This window comes from Podarcis vaucheri, assembly GCF_965113315.1.
Source record: "Podarcis vaucheri genome assembly, chromosome: 2".
Taxonomy (NCBI): domain Eukaryota; kingdom Metazoa; phylum Chordata; class Lepidosauria; order Squamata; family Lacertidae; genus Podarcis; species Podarcis vaucheri.
In genome coordinates this window covers 90252603-90278224 of record NC_138760.1, presented here as the reverse complement: position 1 = coordinate 90278224, position 25622 = coordinate 90252603, and the positions used below count along the sequence as shown (strand labels likewise).

The 25622-nt window shown below is 45.8% G+C and overlaps 1 protein-coding gene across 2 annotated transcripts in view; it reads left to right on the top strand.

The window, feature by feature from the left end:
- Positions 1–25622, top strand: part of KBTBD12 (kelch repeat and BTB domain containing 12) — a 56175-nt gene that overhangs the window by 17897 nt on the left and 12656 nt on the right. Inside the window, exon 5 of one of the 2 annotated variants that reach the window (XM_082209825.1) lies at positions 21081–21278. In XM_082209825.1, the coding sequence (XP_082065951.1) occupies positions 21081–21278 (198 nt within the window). Of the gene's footprint in view, positions 1–10646; positions 11704–21080; positions 21279–25622 lie in introns of those variants that run through there. The other variant, XM_082209826.1, reaches the window with a different exon arrangement.

Below are 25622 nucleotides of genomic sequence, written 5' to 3'. Positions count from 1 at the left end.
GGTACAAATAATAAATTATGATGATGATGCTAATCAAACATCAGAATTTATTTATTTTTAGAAGATACATATCAATATCCCACCCTGCCTGCCACTATGGTAATGGAGCTCAGAGTGGTTTGCAGCAACTTTAAAATTACACAGAAATGGATACAGCAATAAAAGCATCCTAAAACAAGGGGTTAAACCACTAAAACTTCTCAGTCCAGCAGGTCAACCTCCTTCCAGAGTAAAAATGTATTTGGCCCCATCTGCCAAAGGCCCTGCTGTATGACTTCAAGGCTTCCCCAAAAGAATCCTGGAAGCTGTAGTTTGTTGAGGGTCCTGAGAGTTGTTAGGAAACCATTTCCAGAGTTCCCGGCAAGAGGGATTGTTTAACCACTCTGAAAATTGTAGTTCCGGTTTCCAGAGCGATGTAACAAGAAATCCCTCTTCCCAGAGAACTCTGAGAATTATATCTCTGTGAGGGGAGCAGAGCTCTCCTGACAACTCTCAGCACTCTTAACAAACTACAGTTCCCAAGATTCCCATTGGCATGATATTGCTTAAAGATCATAGTGCAGGTGGGGCCTTAGCCGGTGGAAGGCCTAGAGACAGGGCCAAGGGGATCTTCCGCGATTGGGAGTGCCATCATCTAGTACTGGCTTTTATACCACTTTTTAACCTTATTTCCCATTGCTGTTACCCTGTGCGAAAATATTATTGGCAGTAGGCCTTCCGTTACCTATTTTATTTGTATACCACTTGGCGTGCTTTTTGATCGGTTTATAAATCTTCTGAATAATAAATAAATTGAGCATTTTACAAAACTACCCCTGGATTAAAATCATGTCAAAGTGATAGCTGCGGCTAAGTGGCTGGCACCATAGGAATGTCGCTCTGTGAATTTCAATTTATCTCAGGGGTGCATTTCCTCCCAAAGCAAATGTATAGCCAGAAGAAACCATGCCCAGCTTTCATGTTTTTAATGTGATTGGCAGGCCTTCAATGATCTACGTGGGACTCATTCAGTGTTCCCAACGCTGCACATGCGGCTCCTTACAACCTTAGTCTGAGGTTTCTGACTTCGGCTACTCAGGCATATAAAATGCTGGAATAGATGGACACAAATCTGATCCAAGATGACAGTCCCCTTACATTCCGATGAGAATGAAGCTCAGGTTGCTTGGGCATCTGATAGCATTATTAACTGGGAACCTGTGCTGTGTCTTTGATCAGATTTCCTGTCTTGATGCATTGGTTAAAATTCCTCAAGACTCCCTTACTACTTAAATGCCACACAGTCTTTTGAAGGAAATGAAGAGCATTTCCTGAGGTTCCAAACCCTTTATTCTTTTCACAGTATTTGACTGATCTTAGCTCTTTCTCTCCATATTTTCCCAGGAACATAACTATATTTGTTCAGAAGCCCAAGAAAGAGTAGTATTGTGTTCCTAATGACAGAGCCAATTGAATTCAGCCACTTTTTGGAAGAAAACCAGATGGGGGAAGGCACTGTTTGAGGTCATGCATTTTAATCTCTCACATTAAAAAAAGAGAGAGGCAAAAAAAAAAAAATCCCTCACAGCTGAGTCTGTGAAAACTCATTACTAGCAACGGGCAAATTAGAAAAAAGCCTTGCCAAGGGCACAAACTTAAAAACAGTCCCAGAAGAATGACAGTCTGTGAAATATAAGTCATCAGCAAGGGCTACAGCCTTACCATTAAGGGTGTTCATGCTGCATTGTTTGCCTGTTATGTAATCCCTGATTTTTTTTTTATAAATAAGAACATACAGAAGGAATTAAAGGAGAAATCCTATTAGAAAAGGCTTGGAAATCAAAGAATCTTTGTTTATCCTCCTCAGTCTGGAATTCCACCTCATTAAAATCCCGTTTTCCCTGGGGCTCTTGCTGAGAGCTTCTTTTTAAAGTTTTAAGCAGTTAAGTGAGGATCAATTAAATTCTGAATATCTCCATCATAAAATACTTATTTGAAACGGCACCCAGGGATCTCTCCAGAAAGGAAAGTTAGAATAGGCAGGAAGCTGCATTGCTCTAGTAAGCAGGTTTGGTTTGAATAAATTACACTATTTCTAAAGTAAACACATTACTGTATTTATTTTAGGAGTTTCTTAGAGTGATAGCGAATCAGCTCAGTTCTGGTCTGTGTGTTTGACAGTGAAGTGAGTGATTTACCAAGAGCTGACTGTGAAACAGTAAAAGCTGTGAACAACTTCGACCCTCCATTTAACACACACACACACACACACACACACACACACTCTCTCTCTCTCTCCTGGGAACTGTAGTTTGTTCAGGATGCTGTGAATTGTAGCTCTGTGCAGGATAAACTACCATTCCTAGGATTTGGGTGGAATGTGCTTTAAATGTGTGGTGTTTATACAGCCTCCGTCCAGTTTCTGGAAACAAATTATGGGAAGTATTTAGGCGGGCTTCTGTTTGCTTTACCTAGCCCAGTTTCTCCCTCCTGTCTTGCTGCCAAGCTTGCTAAACCAATTGTGCGGCTTAGCACACACTTATCCTCTGATCCCAACCACATTTACTTTGGAGCAAGTCCTATTGATGTTGGTGGGATTTACTTCCAGATAAGCATAGACGGCAGCCTTTCTGGCCCAAGGGGCAACCATAACAAATTGAAATGCTTTTCCATTTCAGTCTTAGAAGAGCTTGCCAGGTCTATCTTTATTGCTCCTTTATTTCTTCATGAACCAGTTATGCAGAGCTGGTTTACAGAGAATGAGAGAGCAATGTATGGGCTCAGGCTCTCAGCTTGACTGCTGGGACTAGTGAAGAGAAATGTTACAAGAGAGATTACAGCTATTAAACCCATTGTGTATTCCAAAGATCAATTTAACAGTGAATTATTTGGAGAGAAAGAGAGAGAGAGAAAAAGATTAGTTTCTCTCCCTTGCTCACAAACTGTGCTCAGTTGCAGGAGTATCCCCCCTTTTCTTCTTCCATTAAAGAGGCAGCGCTAGTTGTAAAGCACTATTTTTTAAAAAAACAACAACAACACCAGCAACTCACTGATTGCAATTAATGAGCTTAATGAGGTCAGAGTTACTATAGTCTCCATTTGACATGGAATTCAAGGTGTCATTTTTTGGAAAAGGTAGGGAATGAACAAAAGGTCAAACGTTTCAAAAGAAATGTTTTTGCTCATGTCACCTTGTTGAGGTAAGACATTGGGCTGGGGAAATTGAAGGTTGTTTGTTTGTTTGTTTGTTTGTTTATACATTTCTATCCCACTTCTCCTACCAGGAGTTCAGGGTGGTGCACTGTGGGCCATGCACTGTTCTGTGGGGTGGTTTTGCCTCTAGTCTATTAATTTTAAAAAGTAGACAATTCTGAAGATGCTGGTAGGAGTAGAAACCTGACTCTCTAGCCAACCACGCAGCCTCTCCTGTTTCCACCAGGTGTACCACACAGACTCCCAACACCTGTGCCACTTCTAGCACCTTTGCTGCAAGCTGGCCAGCCCTGCAGTTCAGGGCTGAAATGCTGAGGATAATATCCTTTCGCTGACACCACATTGTGTTTTTACATCCAAAGCTTGCTTGATAATCCCAGCTTCTTAATGGCCGTGTCTTCCTTCCCATTTATATATGTGTTTTATAAACACAGATTTGTTAAAATTTAAAATCCATTAAACTCATTGCTTGCAGAGCGAAAACGCTTTTTGATTGCAGAGCTATCCAAGCGTGATATAGAAAGCTCGGAAGCATTAATGGCTTTGATAACACAAAGATGTCTCTGCTGGTTTGCTGTAGTTATGCTGTGACATATGAACTATTTCCCAGATAAAACAAATAATGTTCTTTCTTCACATTGAAGGAGGAGGGGAAAGTGTATTTATGTCAGGCCTGCTGGAGGCGGTGGCCGGCTGGGCCTTGGAGTTCCCTAACCTATTGGTATTGGGAGACTTCAACTTCCACGCTGATGCCACTCCCTCCTCACAGGCTCTGGACCTGGTGTCTTCCATGGCGACACTAGGGCTCTCCCAGTTTGTTTCGGGCCCCACACATCAAGCAGGCCACACGCTGGATTTGATCTTTGGCGCCGGTATAGATGTGATCATGTCTCCTTCGATGAAGGTGCCATGGTCTGATCACTACGCTCTGAAAGCCAGGATTGACTTTCCACCCCCACCCTGCTTAGGTGGCGAGCCGATTTGGGCTCGCCCACGGAGGCTGATGGACCCGGATAGATTCCGTCAAGCCTTGCGGGACCTTGCTCCCCCTGGCGACTCATTGACTGAACTTGTTGAGGGCTGGAATACCCAGCTCCTGGCAGCCATCGATGAGATCGCACCTAAGCGCCCTCTGCGACCCCGCAGAAACCGGGCTCCCTGGTTTACCGAGGAGCTTCGGAAAATGAAGCGGGACCTCAGACGGCTAGAGCGAGTATGGCGGGGTGCCCGTGACGGAGCCTCAAGAACATCTTATAGGGTTTTTATGAAAACCTATGAGATGGCAGTGAAGGCTGCTAAGAAGTCTTACTTCTCGGCCTCCATTGCATCCGCTAGCTCTCGCCCGGCGCAATTATTTAGTATAATTCGGTCTTTAACGTCCCTTGAAGGACAGCCAAATTTAAATAACAATCTGACACACAGCTGTGAGGCATTTGCGAGCTTTTTTGCGGAGAAGGTCCTGTTGCTCCGCCATGACCTCTCTGCCAATTTGGATACAATAAAGGAACTGGAGGCCCCTCGACTGTCCTCGGGTCCAGTATTGGACCACTTTGACCGGATATCTCCAGCTGATGTGGACAGATTCCTCCAAGCTGGAAAGCCCACCACCTGTCCTCTTGACCCGTGCCCGTCATGGCTGATTAGAGCGTGTCCAGACGAGGTGCGGGGCCCCCTGGGGGATATCATCAATTTGTCCCTTGGCACCGGGATATTCCCAGGGGAACTGAAGGAGGCGGTGGTGCGTCCGCTCTTAAAGAAAACATCATTAGAGCCCTCAGATCTATCCAATTACCGCCCGGTCTCGAATCTTCCATTCCTGGGTAAGGTGATTGAGAGAGCGGTTGCTGAACAGCTTGGTAGGTTTCTGGATGAAACATCTGCTCTGGACCCATTCCAGTCCGGCTTCCGCGCTGGTCATGGGACCGAGACGGCTCTGGTCGCCCTAACAGATGATCTCCGCAGGCAACTGGATCGAGGCGGGTCAGGGCTGCTGATTCTTCTAGATCTGTCAGCAGCCTTTGACATGGTCGATCACGAACTCCTGGACCACCGCCTTGCCGACGTGGGGATCCAGGGCACAGTCCTTCAATGGCTGCGCTCGTTTCTCTCTGGTCGGGGACAGAGGGTGGCGCTTGGGGGGGAATTGTCATCACGCCACTCCTTGGTGTGTGGAGTGCCTCAGGGTGCAATTCTCTCCCCGATGCTTTTTAACATCTTTATGCGCCCCCTCACCCAGCTTGTCCGGAGTTTTGGGCTGGGTTGCCATCAGTATGCTGATGACACCCAACTCTATCTGTTGATGGATGGCCATCCTGACTCGGCCCCAGACACACTGACCAGATGTCTGGAAGCTGTGGCTGGATGGTTACGTGGGAGCCGGTTGAAGTTAAATCCTTCGAAGACAGAGGTCCTCTGGCTGGGGCGGGAAGATATGGGATCAGGGGGGCAACTCCCATCTCTTGCGGGGGTGCAATTAGTGCCAGCACCGTCCGTTAAGAGTTTGGGTGTAATCTTCGATACCTCCCTCTCTATGGAGTCGCAGATTACAGCTATAACAAAGGCGGCATTTTTTCATCTCCGCCAAGCTAAGCAGTTGGCCCCTTATCTCTCTCGTCCTGACCTAGCCACTGTGATCCATGCGACGGTCACCTCCAGACTGGATTATTGTAACTCGCTCTACGTGGGGCTGCCCTTGAGACTGACCCAGAAACTCCAGCGGGTGCAGAATGCCGCGGCGAGACTCCTTATGGGGTCTTCGCTGCGAGAGCACATTCATCCGGTATTATACCAGCTGCACTGGCTCCCGGTGGAGTACAGGATCAGGTTTAAGGTGCTGGTTTTAACCTTTAAAGCCCTATACGGCCTAGGACCCTCGTACCTACGGGACCGCCTCTCCTGGTATGCCCCACAGAGAAACCTACGGTCTGCAAATAATAACATCCTCAAGGTCCCAGGCCTCAGAGAGGTTAGGCTGGCCTCAACTAGAGCCAGGGCCTTCTCGGCTGCAGCTCCAAACTGGTGGAATGCTCTGTCAAAAGAGACTAGGGCCCTGCGGGACCTGACATCTTTCCGCAGGGCCTGCAAGACAGAGTTGTTCCGCCAGGCCTTTGGTCAGGGCGCAGCCTGACTCCCTCCTCTGGCAACCTGCACATAATTCTGCATAATTGGTTGCCATCAATTTGGTTTAATTAATTTTATAATGAAATATTTTAGATTGTGTGATTATTTGACTGATTATTTGATTGTTGTTAGCCGCCCTGAGCCCAGCTTTGGCTGGGGAGGGCGGGATATAAATAAAATTTTTTTTTTTATTATTATTATTATTATTATTATTATTATTATTATTATTATTATGGCACTAGGGAATGCTGTTTGGATGAAAATTCTGCCCCCTTTTACATGCTAAAAAGACAAGCACAGACACATTGGGTGGTATTAAGTAAGTTTTACTCAGAGTAACCCCATTGAAATTCGTGGACCTAACTTGGGGCTCATCCACACTTTTGTTCCCCTGGGAAAACCCACTGTTTATTGCTGAATCAGAGCAAATGGCAATCAAGTTTTCTGCGGATTGCCGCTTGTTCTGATTTGTTACTTAAGAGTGGGTTTTCCAGGGGAAAGCAGAGGGGCAAAGACAAAACCGCTTGGGTTTCTGCCTATAAAGCACAGGCCAAGCGGAAGTGTGGACGAGCCCTGAGTCTAAGACATAGCTGAATATCACCCATAGTGAAATATTTCAGATATTCAGGCGGCATACACACCATACATTTAAAAACAATGGCTCCCCCCAATGAATCATGAAAACTGTAGTTTGTTCAGAATGCTGGGAATTGTAGCTCTGCGGAAGGTCAACTACAGTTCCCAGGACTTTGGGGGGAAAGTTGTGCACTTCACATGTATGGTGGGTACCTAGGAATCCTTTTTCTGACCTAAAAGTTTTCCAGTTGCATGGAGATTTTGATGCAGAAGCTATCCCCTGCACACATTCTCCAGGCGGCAGAGCTGCAAGAGAAACTGCGTTCTTGAGCTACCATTCCCAGAGTTCCTGGGAGGAGAAATGGACTGTTAAGCCAGTGTTTTTCAACCTTTTTTGGGCAAAGGCACACTTGTTTCATGAAAAAAATCACGAGGCACACCACCACTGTGTGCGGAGAGGGAGATGTCAGAGCCCCGCTGCTCTCTATGGGGAATCGGATGAGAGCGGACCGCCTATCCGCTCTCATCCGATCCCATCCAATCTGATCCCCACCCAGGATGGATGGAAAATAGGGTGGACACAGTCCAGCGCCCGCCTAGTGGGCGAAAATTTGACTTTTTTTTAAAAAAAAAATCTTTTGAATTTTTCAATTTTTCCCATGGCACACCAGGCAACATCTCGCGGCACACTAGTGTGCCGCGGAACAGTGGTTGAAAAACACTGTGTTAAGCCACTCTAGGAATTGCAGCTCTGTGAGGGGAATGTGGGAGTCTCTAAACAACGCTCAGCACTCTTAACAAGCTACAGTTCCCAGGATTCTTTGGGGAAAGCCATGACTGTTTAAAGTGCTGTGATACTACTTTAAATCATGCAAAAGTCAGCAACAAATCACATGTTCCAGTAGAAGATGGGGGCGTTTCTGATCACTGTTGATCCATAGGTCTAATGCACTATCAAAATGGGTAGATGTGGGAAATGAACTGCACTACTAGCTCAAAAACAACAGCAGCCCTTTGATGACATACTTTCTTATTTTGGGGACTGTCCTGTTTTTACTGTCACTCCTGGGAGACGCACCGGGAAATTTCATGGGCAGAGCATATCCACACAGGTGTGTACTGTGTGCCTCTGTTTCTTCCGGCACTTTTGCTGAAGACACACACATGATTGCTCAGATTCTAACATTACTTCATCCCTATCTACAATGCTCAGTTCAAAGGGTATGTGAGACACTTCTTTCATTATTTCCTGTTTACCTGCAGCATTTTTTAACTGCAGTTTGCCATGCATAAATCCAACATAAAATTGAAAATATAAATCATCATAAAACAGTCAGTTAAAATAATAGAAAGAGCATTCCATGGAAGAAGGTGACTGCACGCCATCACTCTCCCCACAAAAGGCCTGGAGAAAGAGGTGTGCCTGCACCCGTAGATGAAAAACCAACCATGTTGGTGTGAGATTCACCTCAGACAAGGGGCCACCACAGCAAAGACCCTCTCTCACGCACCACTGCCCTTGAACTTTATTTGGTGGTAGTATTGCACTGGAACAATTGCATTCCACTGTTCCCTGCCTTGGATTCTGCACAACAGCACTCTGAACAGCCCTAAGAATCACAACCAAATTTTCGGATGGAAAGAATATTGTGTTTTCCCAGCTTCAAAATATTACATGTTACGTGCTGCTGCTAATTCAGATAACAGCAACATTCCTTTGAGGAAATACATTTGGATCTGCCACAATAAATTGTTATCAACTGATTGCCTAGGGAAACCTTTATTTGTGTAAACTCAAAAATCCTTATTTGCATAAACACAACCCAAGAGAAACATCAACAGGAGAAAAGGAACTTTGAAAAATTAATAATAATCTTGATGCACAGCTGCTAAGTGGGACTCTTCCCTTTTTTAATTTATAATGATTCCACCATCTCATTAAAAAATCAGGGCAGGGCAGACCCTCCAAGTGTCCCTATTTTCCAGGGACATCCCTGATTTAGAGAGGCCATCCCGGTTTCTGATTTTATCCTGAAACATCCCGCTTTTCCTTAGGACGTCCCTATTTCCGTCGGAGAAATGTTGGAGGGTATGGAATTATCTGACTCCTGAGCTTTCTGAAGGCAATCCTATGTAGGGATTTTTTAAAAAAAAATGTTTCATGTTTTACTATGTTTTTATATATGTTGGAAGCCGCCCAGAGTGGCTGGGGCAACCCAATAAGATACGGTACGTGGGGCATAAATAGTAAAATTATCATTATGGAATGGGATGTCCCTGTTTTCATCGGAGAAATGTTGGAGGGTATGGCAGCGTACAACTAAATGTATACAATAAAGCACTGTTAAAATAAATCACTGGCAGTTTTAAGCAGCTACTTAAATAGGTCTGTTGGCATAACAAGGTCTTCAAGAGATGCCTGAAAGTCAAAGGTGAGGATGCCTGGCGAATCTCAGCTGGAAGAATGTCCCACAGCATGGGACCAGTGACACTAAAGGCTCAACTTCTAGTTGAAGCCAGTTGGGCCTCTCTAACACATAGGACACCTAAGCACGCTTCTCCAGATGATCATAACTAGTCACAATCATATATCTTTTGGTGTTGCCCTTCAGCACCAGCAATGCAGGGAGGGCTTTTGGGGTGAAGAGAGTCCTACAGTCAGCACCGTCGGCACAGCTGCCCTTCATTGCAGGCAGAAAACAGGTTCCCTCCAAAATCAACAAGGAGCCTTGTGCCACCTTAAAGACTAGCACATTTCATTACAGCATAGATCTTCAAGTCTGTGAAAGCTTGTGCTACAATAAAAAAATATGTGTTAGTCTTTAAGGTACCGCATGACGCTTGGTTGATTTTGCTGCAACAGGCAGGCATGGCTGCCCCTCTGGAAAAAAATGCTCCATCCAGGGTTCTTTGTTATATTGCAGTGATGATCATATCTCTTATTAGGATTTAGACTGGAGTTTTTGGCTTCCATAGCAACAGAACGAAACCTAAAGGGAACAAAAGCTTGCCTTGGTCTTTTCATGGAGCATTCACCTGTTTTATCTGCTGGTTCTAGAAGTCTTTGAGAAGCTTCAAGCTATCACTTAGGAATGCACAGAAAACTGTAGTGAGGGCTAGATGTCTTCTCCTAGGAATTGGATTCATTTAAAAGAACCTTACAAGGGCACTCACCGCTTACTGTACATTTGTGAAGCCATTGCAAACATTGATGTGGCCTGGTTTCTCTGCCCCATCCCAATTATTTTATATCTGTCAGGCATATAACCGGGGAGAGGAAATGTGCCTGGAATGAAACTACAATTTGAGTCCTCTGTTGTGGTATATCTGGGTCACACAGGAAACAAGCAGGTATTCTGGAATCAGAAGGCCTTTCCCATAGGAGCATACCCATAAGGCAAATGCAAGTTGAGCGCCAAACTATTCATCAGGGTGTCTTTAAATTTATTTATTTTGAACTGCATCTCCCCCCCCCCCCGAAAAAAAAATATTTTCCAAGCCCCCAACATAATTGAAATTGGTGTCTTTCCAAGTAGTTACCATCATTTTCTGATGAGGAGGTGTCCAATTTCCCTCCCTGGGCTTACGCACGCAGCAGTACATAATGATTTTGAATGCCCTGTCAAAGCTGGCTTTTCACTATTAAGAGAACTGTACACATTCTGTTCCAGTTCAACATAAATCCCCTGCTTTGTTTCAGAACTGCAGCGCTGCAAAATTATTATCTTTTGATTGCAATTTTCATTTTGAAATAACAGTGACAGAGGGAGTACCTGCAATGAGGGACCTTTTGAAAATGCTGTTTGGAGTAAATGAAGGAAAGAGCCTTGAGGATAGTTCCCTTGACTTGTCACTCACAGCCCTGACTGCACATCAGAACATTTTGTGAAGATGCTCCCAGGCTGTCACTATTTTCAGGTGGGATTCACTCACATCCGAGCAAATTAAGGCCGCACAATTCAAGCTGATTTAAAACTCTTGCAAAACTAACTACTTTCTCCAAAAGATCAGACTTTTTGCAATAAGTCTACTCACCTCTCTTGGTGCGGCGGTGTTGCTGGACAGAAGAAGCTTCACTGGGGCCCCGGCGGTGGAATTCAAACGGCAGTGCCCTTCCTGATAGGCGGAGGAGGCATAACCCCCACTGCCTATCAGGAGCTGGATCTTAGCTTGCACCCTGCATTGGCTAATGGGGATGCAGGCTGAGACGTGGGTGGAGCCAGGGGAAGGAGCCAATGGAGCTGACGGTGGGCTTCCCTCGGATACGCCCCCTGCCCATTTAAGCAGCCCACACCTGGGGCACAGCATGTTTGTTCCTGCACTGGGTTTTCACCCCATCCCACCCACCTACTGTTTACACTGATAGGCAATGACTTCGCTGCGGCTACAGTGGTCACTGTTCTTTACAGGGCCGGGTAGGAATTTTCCCACTAGGAATTTGCATTGGCACTGACCTGGTGGTTTTTTCCTACCTCATAGCAATTTGTCACAACTGGTTGAGCATTGGCGCAATCCCTTGTTTTGGATGGAGGGGAGGTTGCAGTCCCCGCCTGCCCCTCCAAACGCAGGGGTATCCCGTTAAAGGGATCCGGGGGAAGTGGTCATGTCCATGTGCCGGGGGGGGGCCAAAGGCCCTCCCCCAGATGGTGGTCCCTGCGGGGGTCACCCTATTTGATGTAAGTCTTTGGAACCCCCGCCTGGACTGACGATGCGTCACTTCTGGCAGGTGGGCCAGAAGTATTTTGATTGCCCCATGCCTAAGCCAAACCTCTTTCATCTGTATTAAATAAAGCTGTGGCCTGTTTTGACCCAAAACCCCAGTCTGATTGGTCTCTTATTTATATGGGTTGGGTTATGGGAAGTCCGATGCCTTGACCTGCAAGGAAAGTGGTGGGGAAATGGACTGCAAAGTGTTGGATAATACTTGCTTGATGCAATGTTGGGCTTGTCCACAACAGAGCTTACTGTGGGTTTGTGGCCCCTTGCAAGCTCATGAGGACTGTGCCCTGCGGATGGGAAGTAGGGAAGGCATTAAACAGGTGGAAAAAATTGACATAACAACATTCTGGAATTGAAAATGGCCACCACGTTATTGATTACAGATGTAGGTAGGCATTGGCTTACACACTGGGTATGTAGCCTGACTTGGCCTCCTGCCTGAAGCTGTTGATATGGGTTGTGCCTAGGTTGCCTCAAGATGCAGATCAACTAAGCTGCCCCCACCCCGGCCACCATTGGACGTTCTTTGGCCCGCCCACTCCCTATTTGGGCTTCAGGACAGAATCTTCCACCCAGACCCCTTTACTGGGGTACACTGAAAATTGCAAGGGGATAATCTACCTTCTCACACACCCATTCTGGGAATAGACCAAGGATTCAAGACAATGTCTTATCCACCACATGAGCCGGCCCCCACTTTGCTGGCTTGCCACCAAAACCACCTACAACTCCACCAACTCCACAGGCCCCAGTACACTTCTAGCAACCAACTCTCTTTGTCAGCAGGTGATAAGTGCACGCCATCCGGATGATACAAGTCCTTGACAAATGCAGTGCCTAGGTGCCGTATGACTCTGCCACCCAGGCGCTCCACACTGCTTTGTTCAACTTCGACAGGGAATGATTGATATGTGCAGGCTCCCTTGAGCCACGCCATTGCTGTTGTTGCAGGAAATGCCCCATACCAATCTCCCTCAGAGTTTCAGCCTCATCACAGCCATGTTGCTGCATCAAGATCTGCCGCCGACTGTGCTGCTGACACTCTGTGCAACTGGCCAAAATACTACAGTGGTGGACCCTTGTAAATTCAGGTTTACATGCCACAAAAGAATAATCCAATAAATTGGGGGGGGGGGAGGCTTTCCACTTGTCCTGTGCTTTCCAGGCACAGGTCTGAGTGGTTTTCTGTTTGCCCCACCGCTTTCCTGGAGAAAACACACACTTTACCACTGAATCGGAGCAAACGTTAATCCGCGGGAAACCCAACTGACGTTTGCTCTAATTCAGCGCCATAGGGCAGGTTTCCTCCGGGGGTGGGGGTCTGCAGGAAAGTGAAAGTGTGAATGAGCCCTCAGTTAATCTGTCTGTAAAAGGGGAACAAAGCTGACAAAGTATTGCTAATTACTGTGACAACAGGATTACTGTGAAGACATGAGTTCAGAACTGCGAATGACGCTGCACCTATCAATCCGTGCCATCATAAGGACAATAATACAAATTGTGTCAGGAGGAACAGAATGCCCAGCAGGCTGCTGCTCCTCCCCAAAACAGCTTCATCCTAGTGAGGGGCTGAGAGATTCTTTTAAAATGTAAATTTAATTACCAAGGTTATGCCCAGCTAAAGAGGATGTGAGGGGCTTAGTCTGACGCGTACATGGAAATGGCCAAAGCCAGCTGTAAGAAAGATGCTGTTAAGGAGCTTTTCTTCTTTATCTGCCTAATTTACCAGCTGACCAGACAAGGGCACTATTTAAATCAGAGACGTGACATGTACTTGCCACTCTGAGACTACGACCAAAAGGCAAGGCATTAAAAAAGCTTGTTCCTCAAAGTCATTTGTATTTATTTATATATTATATCCTCCTCCACCCCTTTCTTCCTTCAGGGAGCATGGGATGGTTCTTTTACCTGCCCTTCTCATTTTATCCTCACAACTGGAATGGAGCAAGCAGGATGCATTGCTCTGTTGACCAAGAAAAGGCAGAAGGCCTGCCTCCTAGTATTTATAACAGCTCCTGGCCTTGTACACCTCTGTTTCTTTTGATGCTCAAAAGAGGACTCTGAGGTTGAAGCAGTCTGTGACAGCTCACCAGCCAAATCCCCTGTTGCTTAAGGTTTTCCAAGACCAAGCAAAGCAAATGAGCAAGTCACTTCTAGGGATTCTACTAAAGATGTTTGGAAACCGTATCTTCAAAATTGTACATTTTGCTACTTCAAGCCCCACATATTTACATTTCATGAATGTGTAAGGTTGTGGTTTTTTAAACTGCCCATCTTATTCGGAAAGCATCCAAAGAGCCTCAAAATTCAGTGCACATTAATAAAGTTCTTAGATGCAGCTACAAAAGCAGAGAATGTTAAGAAGCCCAGTGGGCAGAGAAGTTCCCAGTTGTTGGGTACAATTTCAATATGCTTCAGCAAGCAAATATGCATAAACAAATAGGTACTTTACCTCATAAGCAGATAGCACTGGAAACTGTGACAAGACATATTGCAGCCTGGAGCTATAAATGGAAAGTATTGTATCTGCTCTAACTGGCTTTGAATCAAGTCCTAAGACCACCATATGCTGCTGAACCACTTAATTATATAATGAACCTGTTTTAAATGGGAAATCTCCAAATGATCATACTGCGAGCAGAAAAAAGACTGTGTATGTCATAGGGAAATCCTTCATTTTATTGCCTCCTGAAGTGAATCCTCATTTTCTCCAGTAAGTGAAGAAGCAGTAACTCAGTAGAGTTTAGATAATTTGCTCACCAAATCTTCAACACAACCAATTCTTTCACTATTTAGGGTTGATACAGAAAGCATCTGTTTTCTTCTCACCCAAAATGTGGGTTCTGCTAATGCAGGAACAGATTTGAGTGCCTGTTGAAAATCTGGCCCTCCTGTGGCAATCTGAGAACACAGCTGTCGTTTTATGTTTAAAACTGGTCACTCCACCTTTCCTAAATAATAATCCTTTGGCGTGGAAATAGAATCAATGCACATTATATGGTGCTCCATTCAGCAGTGTGGATGCAGAAGTTTATGGGTCATGCTAGCACATTCATCTCTGCAATTTAACAATTACAGATTGCCCACCTAAAACTGCTCGGTGGGGGTGGGGGAGATTGTAAGCAGCCCTACTGAAGCCAACAGGACTGCTCCAAAATAAGTTCAGTTGTATCCCATGAAGGTCATTGTTATTGTGTGCTAGCATTGCCGAGATTTTGAGAAGAGGGCTATGCTGAATGTCCTGCTGGCATCTGTCTCCTCCCACCCGCAAAACAAATGGTGAAACAGAGTTGAAATAAGTGTGTGCCGCGTGTGAGCAATCTAACTGTTGAAGGATAAGAAAATACATGTTCTGTATATGATGGCTTACCTCCTGCTGGGTCAAAATTGAGGAGGACATCTCTGGAATCAGCCATGGGCATTCAGAAAGAGTGGACCTCTAAAGGTTTGAATGGATCTGTTTCTGTGCTTGTGAGATGTGCCAAGCACCTAGGAGAATCTGAATGCACTGTGGGACACTTTGCTCTGAACCACAGCAACACTGATGCTCCAGAGTGTACTGTTAGCAGCATACAAATGGAGGATGCCTCTGGGATGCTGCAAATCTGTCCTAGCCAATCAACGCTGAGCTCAGACCTCTCAATTTACTGGTAATTGGTAGAGTTTCTTTTGTTCAACAGGAGAATTATAATAAGCATGCTTATTAGGGCTTGGCAAATTGTTGTAGCGGTGACATAAAATTATATTGTTATGTAGGCGTTTGTGTGGTGTTTTCGAAGCATATACCTTTCACTCTAGCAGGCAATTCATTCTTATGATACCCGAGAATGGAGAATCATTTGTTCTGTGCCTCCATCATATGGGGGGGGGGAGCCCATAGCTCAACAGCAGAGCGATACATACAAGAGGCCACAGTGGCAGAGCTTGCACACAGAGGGCAACAGGTTCATTTCCTGGCATCTCCAGTTAAAATAATGCCAGGTTTTAAGAGTTAGGAAAGACCACTGCCTGAAAGCCACACTAGATGAGATATAACAACATAAGAAAGGGCTTGGTGGATCAGACCAAAGGCCTATCTAGTTGAGTGTTCTGGCCAATCAGCAGCCCACAAGCAAGACGTGAGCACAATAGGCATGGGGGTTAACTGTTTGTTCCCCATTGCAGTCTGATTCATGGATAGGGGGAGCATAATTATTCTGCTAACCCAGAAATATTACCTTAGGTTAAGTACTTTGCTTTAGGATGAGAACAAAAATCGTGCTCTGGCGGCGCAGCAGCAGCAGGAGGCCCCATTAGCTAAAGTGGTGCTTCAGGTTAAGAACCGTTTCAGGTTAAGTACGGACCTCCGGAACGAATTAAGTACTTAACCTGAGGTACCACTGTAGTTGCATTGGAAGGAAAGCTCCCATTTGCAATCTAGCTGGAATGAGTGCATTCTTACGCTCCCTGAGCACTTTAGGCTGTGTGGATTCAAGTAGCAAACCATGTGAAGGAAGAGACTATCAAACTTCAAGGTTATTTATGCCTCCACATGTGCAGGGCAATCCTGTGGATATTTATTGGAAGTAAGCCCCATTATATTCAGTGGAACTTACTCCCAGGCAATTGTGCAGAGGATTGATCCCAACTCATACGATTAGTTAAAAGTTTTGCTGTTGACTTTTGTGGGGAAAATATTTATTCCAACGTAAGTACTTGCACATTTGCGGTGCTCAGCTAGCAATATAATTTATTGTGCATTCCTTATTGGGTAATATGCTAGCATCTTTTAAACATGGCCTCCATCCAAAGGCTGAAAATAGTCACACATTCAGATACAGATTTCCTTCACCCAATCATCCAAGGCCAAATAGTGCTTTAATACTAGACTCGTCACTCAGCCAGATACCCCTTATTTAAAATTAATGTGCTTTTGTGCAAACATCCACTTTCAGATATGTTAACATTTCATTCTGTGTTAAGTAAACACTGCATGCCTCTTGATACATGAAGTGAGCTTTTAGCCCCAACAGCAAATACATGCAAGCTTTGATTGCTTATGTACCACATTCAGAAGCCTGTGCATGCTTCAGGGCAGCTTCGGTACCAGCAAGCTGACCCCTTCTCTTCAACAGAACTAGCAATTCTAGGCATGATTTCCTTTAAGCCCACTGAGCTCTCTCATCCATTGGTTTGAATGTGAGGAGTTCCATGTGTGCATCAGAGCTCTGACCCTACAAAGAAATACTGGCCCCTTAATGTGTGCTTGTGATCATAGGTATGGCAAGTCACCCCCACCTATTTAATGCAAGATCCTGGGGATCTGCTTCTGAGGACATTCAGAAACCTCTGAGCCATTCCTAGAACCTTGACCTACACAAGTCACAGCACTTCACAGATGAAGGAAAACTTCCCATTATGGTTTTAAAGAAGGGAAGGAGTGGTAGAAAAGCACCTGTGATCTAAATACAGAGGAAGCAATGCAGCATGCAACTAATGGTGTGTTCACATGACCGTGCAGTGAATCCCTCTGCATTTCCAGGTCTTTGCTCCTAGCTGTTCACATCAGCACAACTTCATTATTGTCAGATTCATTTCTATTTATGTACACACCAGGGGCATTGAGGGGACAGTTATATCTTTACCCTATTACAGATAGGTAGCCGTGTTGGTCTGCCATAGTCAAAATAAAAAAATTCCTTCCAGTAGCACCTTAAAGACCAACTAAGTTAGTTCTTGGTATGAGCTTTCGTGTGCATATCTGAAGAAGTGTGCATGCACACGAAAGCTCATACCAAGAACTAACTTAGTTGGTCTTTAAGGTGCTACTGGAAGGAATTTTTTAATCTTTACCCTATGTAAAGGTTTCCGTACCTTAGCTAGAGATGAATTGGAAATAGCTTAAGGACTTGAATCAGTGTGAAGCTTGTTTAAAATAATAATGCATCGAACAGTAGTACTTTACAACATAACAGAAGATATATAAAATATTCTGGATAATGTTGTATGAACACAGAATAAAAACCCAGCCCTGAGAACACACTGAGGGATGAATTATTTTGATTATTTAATTTCTATACTGCTTAATATATTAAAATATTTCTAAAATCAAAGCAACAACAGACAACTTGAACCAAATATTACACAGTTACAGTGGTGCCCCGCAAGACGAATGCCTCGCAAGACAAAAAACTCGCTAGACGAAAGGTTTTTTCATTCGCGATTTGCCTCGCAAGACGAATTCCCCTATGGGCTTGCTTCGCAAGACGAAAACGTCTTGCGACTTTGTTAAACCGTTTAAACCGTGCTTCGCAAGAAGAAAATTCATTAGACGGCAAAAATTGCGGAACGAATTAATTTCATCTTGCGGGGCACCACTGTACATATAAAAATATTATATTTATACAAAGTTACTTATATATATATAAATCAATATCAATTCATTTTCCTTTTGATGTACCCTCCCTCTCAGCCTCTGAGTTCTCACCCAGGGTCCAAGCAAACTTTTAGCTCACCCACAAAAGTCTCACAATAGAAGTTCCTGGAAACAGGGGACATCACTCTAGTCCAGTGTTTCCCAACCTTTTTTGGGCAAAGGCACACTTGTTTCATGAAAAAAATCTCGAGGCACACCACCATGCCAGATGGGGAAAGGTCACTTTTTACTTATGTAAAAAAAAATAAAAAAATAGTAACAGCATAGAAGGTAATGGTTAGGCTAGCATCCCTCTTCCAAATATGCTAGGTTTTTATTTGCAGGGACTGTTCTACATGGGAAGGGGAAAGGAAAGTTAATAGAAGGAAAGGCGGGTGGGAGAGAAAGAGAAAGAAAGAGGGAAGGAAGGGGGGAAGAGAAGTGGAAAGGAGGGAGACCGAGGCGGGGGAGAAGCGTCTGGAGAGTTGCTCCGAAGTTTGGGGGGCCGCGGGGGTGGGCGCGCGTCCCAGGAGGCGGAGGCCAGCCCGGGCTGGGAGCTGCGCCGCGGCCCGGGGGCGGAAGGCGGACGGCGGCTCCTAGGATGTGGAAAGGGGACGGCGGCGCAGGGGGAGGAGACCCGCACGGCTAGGGCAGCGCGCAGGGGGAGGGGAGCGGGCCGGAGGCGGGCGAGGGGGGCCGCGATCCCGCACGCCGCGAACATGGCCTCCTTCCCCGCGGGCCCCGCCGAGCCCCCCGGCCGGGGAGGGTGGCATGCCCCCACCGCTGGAGGAGAGCAGAGGCAGGAGGAGGAGGACGAAGGCGCTGCCGAGGAGGCGCACCAACTTCTGCCAACTTCGGCGCCCGCCCCGTCGCCGCAGGCTCCTCCCGGCCGAGAGCCAGAGGACGGCGGCGGAGCAGGAGGAGGAGGATCGGGTTTGGCGACGGCTGCTGCGTCCTCTCCAAGCGCGGGGCTGGCCTCCGCCGCGCCCGATCCTCCACGCTTGACGCGCTTCTCGGCGGAGCAGGTCTCGTGCGTGTGCGAGGCACTGCTGCAGGCGGGCGACCCCGGCCGGCTGGGCCGCTTCCTGGGCTTGCTGCCGCCCGATGCCGAGGTGCCGTGCCTGGAGGCGCAGGCGGGCGAGAGCCTAGTCAAGGCGCGCGCGCTGCTGGCCTTCCAGCGCGGCGACTTCGCCGAGCTCTACCGCCTGGTGCAGAGCCGGAGATGGGATGTGGGAGGGAGCTCGCTCGCCGCCCCGCGTGTGCCTATGTGGGGCACGTTACAGCCCCGTGACGTCAGCACCACGCAGGCAGCCAGGCAGGCAGACGGCGAGAGCCCCGCGCTGGGCGGCCTCTCCTCGCTGCCGCCGCCCCACCTCTCGCCGCCCGACTCACCCGCCTCCCTCCCACGGCACACCAGGCAACGTCTCGCGGCACACTAGTGTGCTGCGGAACACCGGTTGGGAAACACTGCTCTAGTCTCTCACTCTAGACTTGCTTTTCATGCGCAGACCCAAGGTGGACAGGACTTCCTCAGGCTGTATCCTACTCAGCTGGACTCCCCACACCCAGTTCCAGGTACAGCAAATTTGTTGAATTTCCCAGGGGGTCCAGAGGATGGGGAAAGGGTCCCACTCCATTTACATCTCTTTCTCCACCCTCTGTCCTCTCCTCCTTCTCCACTGCACAGTAAACAGGAGAGTGAACACAGCCTAAGTTGTGTTGGCTTCAATTGGACTAAAAATGCTTAACTTTTGAGCATCTTGCACATTATGAACGATGCGCCATTTGAGCTGGCCATTTATAACTTAGGCACAACCACTGCAGCCACAGCCTAGTAAAATATATTGGCCTGTTCAAAATGTACTTCTTGCCACATCTGGCTTTGATAGAGTTGTGGGAATTCTCTTTCAAAGAGGCAGTGAATTCATGTTTTGTTTAATTAAGAGGTATCTGAATAGGCACATTTCCACCTGATCCATTTGTGTGTGTGCTCGCACAGAAAGTCTGCATTTCTTTCTTATCTGTTGCACACAGTCCACATTCTTCCTTCAGGGGTCAGTTCACTTCTGCTGTGGGGATATCATATTTTCCCAGCACTCAAACTAAAATATTTTGTACCTTGGAAAACGAGACGGTTCTCCCCAGATACTACATTCCTTGCTTTGGTTGCAGCAATGAGGAATGTGGTTCTGCCAGTACAATAGACAAATTTATTATTCAGTGTGTGTGTGTGTGTGTGTGTGTTTCCTTAATGATGGTGTGTCCAGCCATAATTTTGAAAAAGGAAGGGGCAAAGAGCAGCAATGTATACCACACCACCTTGTGACCATTTCTTTATTCATTCATATATTCACTTGTCCATCCTTAATTCTTTAGAAGGTGTGTGCAGTGTTTTGCCTCTCTTGCTATGGAATGCACATCCAGCCTGGTTTTTTTAAGGGGTGAGCAACAGTTTAAGTTTCTCCAGCACACCAAAACCATTTAGTCCTCTCTTCTCCTATTTATATGCACATAGGACAGAATAAGGAACGTGGAGTCCTCCAGGTGTTGATGGATGGACAATTTTTAAAATAATATTTTTTACATACAAGTTTTCCAATATACCAGACTTGCACAAAACAACAGATTAAAAAAGTGTGTGTGTGTGTGTGTGTGTGTGTGTGTGCTACTCTCAGCCATATCAGAAGCCACAAAGGAGAACCTCACCAAGCAAGGGATGTGTTCGTAGAAGACACTCAGCAAAATGTCACCATACACATGCTAAAAACACACACATACCATACAATGCAGTACATCCACAGTTGGGTAACATGCAATTTTATATTGGATTCCCGCCCCCGCCCCTCATTATCCATAGATCAGGAAAATATGAATTAAATGTATGGGGAGTGTACGCTACCACTTGGATGAGGATAATGTTGTGTGGATGACGTAGAAGACATATCATATCAATCAAATCAACTTTAAACAGCCTTGCGCACACAGCTGATATGAAGAGCCATTAGTGGCAATGCATTCCGCCATGTTTTCTGCTATCATTAATGTATGTCTCTGTCTGTTTGTCTTTCTCTGTCTACAGGTGGGATTGGCTGTCTTGGTCGAGACAGAGGACAGTCACGGCAATGTCTTGATGCAGTGGAGATCTATAACCCTGAAAGGAATTTTTGGAGAGATGGTCCTCCCATGCCCTATCCTCTTCTCTCCTTGAGAACTAACTCTACCTCTGCTGGCGCCGTGGAACGGAAGCTCTATGTCTGCGGGGGATTTCGTGGAGCAGGTACTGGATAAATCCAAAGAGAATGTGGCTGTTTTTGTAATATGCATTAGGAGCCACCAAGGCATCTGAATACAGATTCCATCATCCTAAGAGATACAAGTTGCATCCTGACCAGCTTTTATAATCCCTTCATTCTTCTGATACATGAATAAACTGAGCATCATGTCGCCTGTTCCCTTGGAACCAAACTTGAAGGGTGTTTTTATTTTCCCAAGTTTTTCAACCCTCTGTATGTTGCCCATGTCCTGACTGGTGTTTGTTTTTCATGCTGCTGACTATTTTTATAAAGTTGGTAGAGCAGCAGAATTTTAATCTCAGGTTCATAGTTTCGACCCCCAATTTGGGCAAAGGATTCCTGAATTGCAGGAGGTTGAACTAGATGATCCATGGGTTGAACTAGACGATCCATCCCTTCCAACTCTACAATTCATATATTCTCTCTCTCTCTTACACACACACACACACACACACACACACACACACACACACTATCTAGGCAGAAAAAATTAGAAAGTTGCTATAACAGAGTTCCCAGCAATATCTGTGGTTCAGTTTTCTCCTAAAGGTAAAGGTAAAGGGACCCCTGACCATTAGGTCCAGTTGTGACCGACTCTGGGGTTGCAGCTCTCATCTCGCTTTATTGGCCAAGGGAGCCAGCGTACAGCTTCTGGGTCATGTGGCCAGCATGACTAAACTGCTTCTGGTGAACCAGAACAGCACACGGAAACACCGTTTACCTTCCTGCCAGAGCAGTACCTATTTATCTACTTGCACTTTTGACGTGCTTTCAAACTGCTAGGTTGGCAAGAGCAGGGACCAAGCAACGGCAGCTCACCCCGTCGCGGGGATTTGAACCGCCGACCTTCTGATCGGCAAATCCTAGGCTCTGTGGTTTAACCCACAGCGCCACCCGCACCCCAGCTTTCTCCTTGTTGTTGTTTAGTCGTTTAGTCGTGTCCGACTCTTCGTGACCCCATGGACCAGAGCACACCAGGCACTCCTGTCTTTCACTGCCTCCCGCAGTTTGGTCAGACTCATGTTTGTAGCTTCGAGAACACTGTCCATCCATCTCAACCTCTGTCGTCCCCTTCTCCTTGTGCCCTCCATCTTTCCCAGCATCAGGGTCTTTTCCAGGGAGTCTTCTCTTCTCATGAGGTGGCCAAAGTATTGGAGCCTCAGCTTCACGATCTGTCCTTCCAGTGAGAACTCAGGGCAGATTTCCTTAAGAATGGATACGTTTGATCTTCTTGCAGTCCATGGGACTCTCCAGAGTCTCCTCCAGCACCATAATTCAAAAGCATCAATTCTTCGGCGATCAGCCTTCTTTATGGTCCAGCTCTCACTTCCATACATCATTACTGGGAAAACCATGGCTTTAACTATGCGGACCTTTGTTGGTAAGGTGATGTCTCTGCTTTTTAAGATGCTGTCTACGTTTGCCATCGCCTTTCTCCCAAGGAGCAGGCATCTTTTAATTTCGTGACTGCTGTCACCATCTGCAGTGATCATGGAGCCCAAGAAAGTAAAATCTCTCACTGCCTCCATTTCTTCCCCTTCTATTTGCCAGGAGGTGATGGGCCCAGTGGCCATGATCTTCGCTTTTTTGACGTTGAGCTTCTGACCATATTTTGCACTCTCCTCTTTCACCCTCATTAAAAGGTTATTTAAATCCTCCTCACTTTCTGCCATCAAGGTTGTGTCATCTGCATATCTGAGGTTGTTGATGTTTCTTCCGGTGATCTTAATTCCGGCTTGGGAATCATCCAGCCCAGCCTTTCGCATGATGAATTCTGCATATAAGTTAAATAAGCAGGGGGACAATATACAGCCTTGCTGTACTCCTTTCCCAAATTTGAACCAATCAGTTGTTCCAAATCCAGTTGTAACTGTAGTTTCTTGTCCCACATAGAAATTTCTCAGGAGACAGATGAGGTGATCAGGCACTCCCATTTCTTTAAGAACTTGCCATAGTTTGCTGTGGTCGACACAGTCAAAGGCTTTTGCATAGTCAATGAAGCAGAAGTAGATGTCTTTCTGGAACTCTCTAGCTTTCTCCATAATCCAGCGCATGTTTGCAATTTGGTCTCTGGTTCCTCTGCCCCTTCGAAATCCAGCTTGCACTTCTGGGAGTTCTCGTTCCACATACTGCTTAAGCCTGCCTTGTAGAATTTTAAGCATAACCTTGCTAGCGTGTGAAATGAGTGCAACTGTGCGGTAGTTGGAGCATTCTTTGGCACTTCCCTTCTTTGGGAATGGGATGTAGACTGATCTTCTCCAATCCTCTGGCCACTGCTGAGTTTTCCAAATTTGCTGGCCTATTGAGTGTAGCACCTTAACAGCATCATCGTTTAAAATTTTAAATAGCTCAGCTGGAATACCATCACTTCCACTGGCCTTGTTATTAGCAGTGCTTTCTAAGGCCCATTTGACTTCACTCTCCAGTATGTCTGGCTCAAGGTCAGCAACCACACTATCTGGGGCGTACGAGACATCCATATCTTTCTGGTATAATTCCTCTGTGTATTCTTGCCACCTCTTCTTGATGTCTTCTGCTTCTGTTAGGTCCTTTCCACTTTTGTCTTTTATTATGGTAATCTTTGTACGAAATGTTCCTTTCATATCTCCAATTTTCTTGAACAAATCTCTGGTTTTCCCCATTCTATTGTTTTCCTCTATTTCTTTGCATTGCTCGTTTAAGAAGGCCTTCTTGTCTCTCCTTGCTATTCTTTGGAAATCTGTATTCAATTTCCTGTATCTTTCACTATCTCCCTCACACTTTGCTTGCCTTCTCTCTCCCGCTATTTGTAAGGCCTCATTTGACAGCCACTTTGCTTTCTTGCTTTCTTGCATATACAGGAGGTTGCTGCCTCCTGTATAATGTTACGAGCCTCCATCCATAGTTCTTCAGGCACTCTGTCCACCAACTCTAAATCCTTAAACCTGTTCCTCACTTCCACTGTGTATTCATAATGGATTTGACTTAGATCCACTACCCAAGCTTGAATTTTGCTATAAGAAGCTGATGATCTGAGCCACAGTCAGCTCCAGGTCTTGTTTTTGCTGACTGTATAGAGCTTCTCCATCTTTGGCTGCAGAGAATATAATCAATCTGATTTCGATGCTGCCCATTGGTGATGTCTATGTGTAAAGTCGTCTCTTGTGTTGTTGGAAGAGAGTGTTTGTGATGACCAGCTTGTTCTCTTGGCAGAACTCTATTAGCCTTTGCCCTGCTTCATTTTGAACTCCAAGGCCAAACTTGCCAGTTGTTCCTTTTATCTCTTGACTCCCTACTTTAGCATTCCAATCCCCTATAATGAGAAGAACATCCTTCTTTGGTGTCATTTCTATAAGGTGTTGTAAGTCTTCATAGAATTGGTCAATTTCAGTTTCTTCAGCACCAGTGGTTGGTGCATAAACTTGGATTACTGTGATGTTAAAAGGTTTGCCTTGGATTCGTATCGAGATCATTCTATCATTTTTGAGATTGCATCCCAGTACAGCTTTTGCCACTCTTTTGTTGACTATGAGGGCCACTCCATTTCTTTTACAGGATTCTTGCCCACAGTAGTAGATGTGATGGTCATCCGAACTGAATCCGCCCATTCCTGTCCATTTTAGTTCACTGATGCCCAGGATGTCAATATTTATTCTTGCCATCTCATTTTTGACCACATCCACCTTACCCAGGTTCATGGTTCTTACATTCCAGGTTCCTATGCAATATTTTTCTTTACAGCATTGGGCTTTCCTTTCACTTCCAGGCATATCCGCAACTGAGCGTCCTTTCGGCTTTGGCCCAGCTGCTTCATCAGCTCTGAATCTACTTGTACTTGTCCTCCGCTCTTCCTCAGTAGCATGTTGGACGCCTTCCTACCTGAGGGGCTCATCTTCCAGCGTCATAACTTTTATATGCCTGTTGCCTTTGTCCATGGAGTTTTCTTGGCGGGGATACTGGAGTGGCTTGCCGGTTCCTGCTCCAGGTGGATCACGTTTGGTCAAAACTCTCCACTATGACCTGTCCATCTTGGGTGGCCCTGCACGGCATAGCTCATAGCTTCTCTAAGTTATTCAAGCCCCTTTGCCACAGCAAAGCAATGATCCATGAAGGGGAGCTTTCTCCTAGTGCCTCTTAAATGAGACCCCATCCTGTAGTTTATATTATTTCACCTGATGTGGCCTTGAGAACATGGCTCCGCAGCCATCCATCATGTATGTAGGGCTGGCCCTAGCATTAGGGCAGGGTAAGCCTTATACAGCTGATTTTGGGTTTAATGAAAGGGCAGCAGATTGATAGATATTTGATTTAATATGGGCTGTATCCAATTAAGTAATTGGATGAGAGCA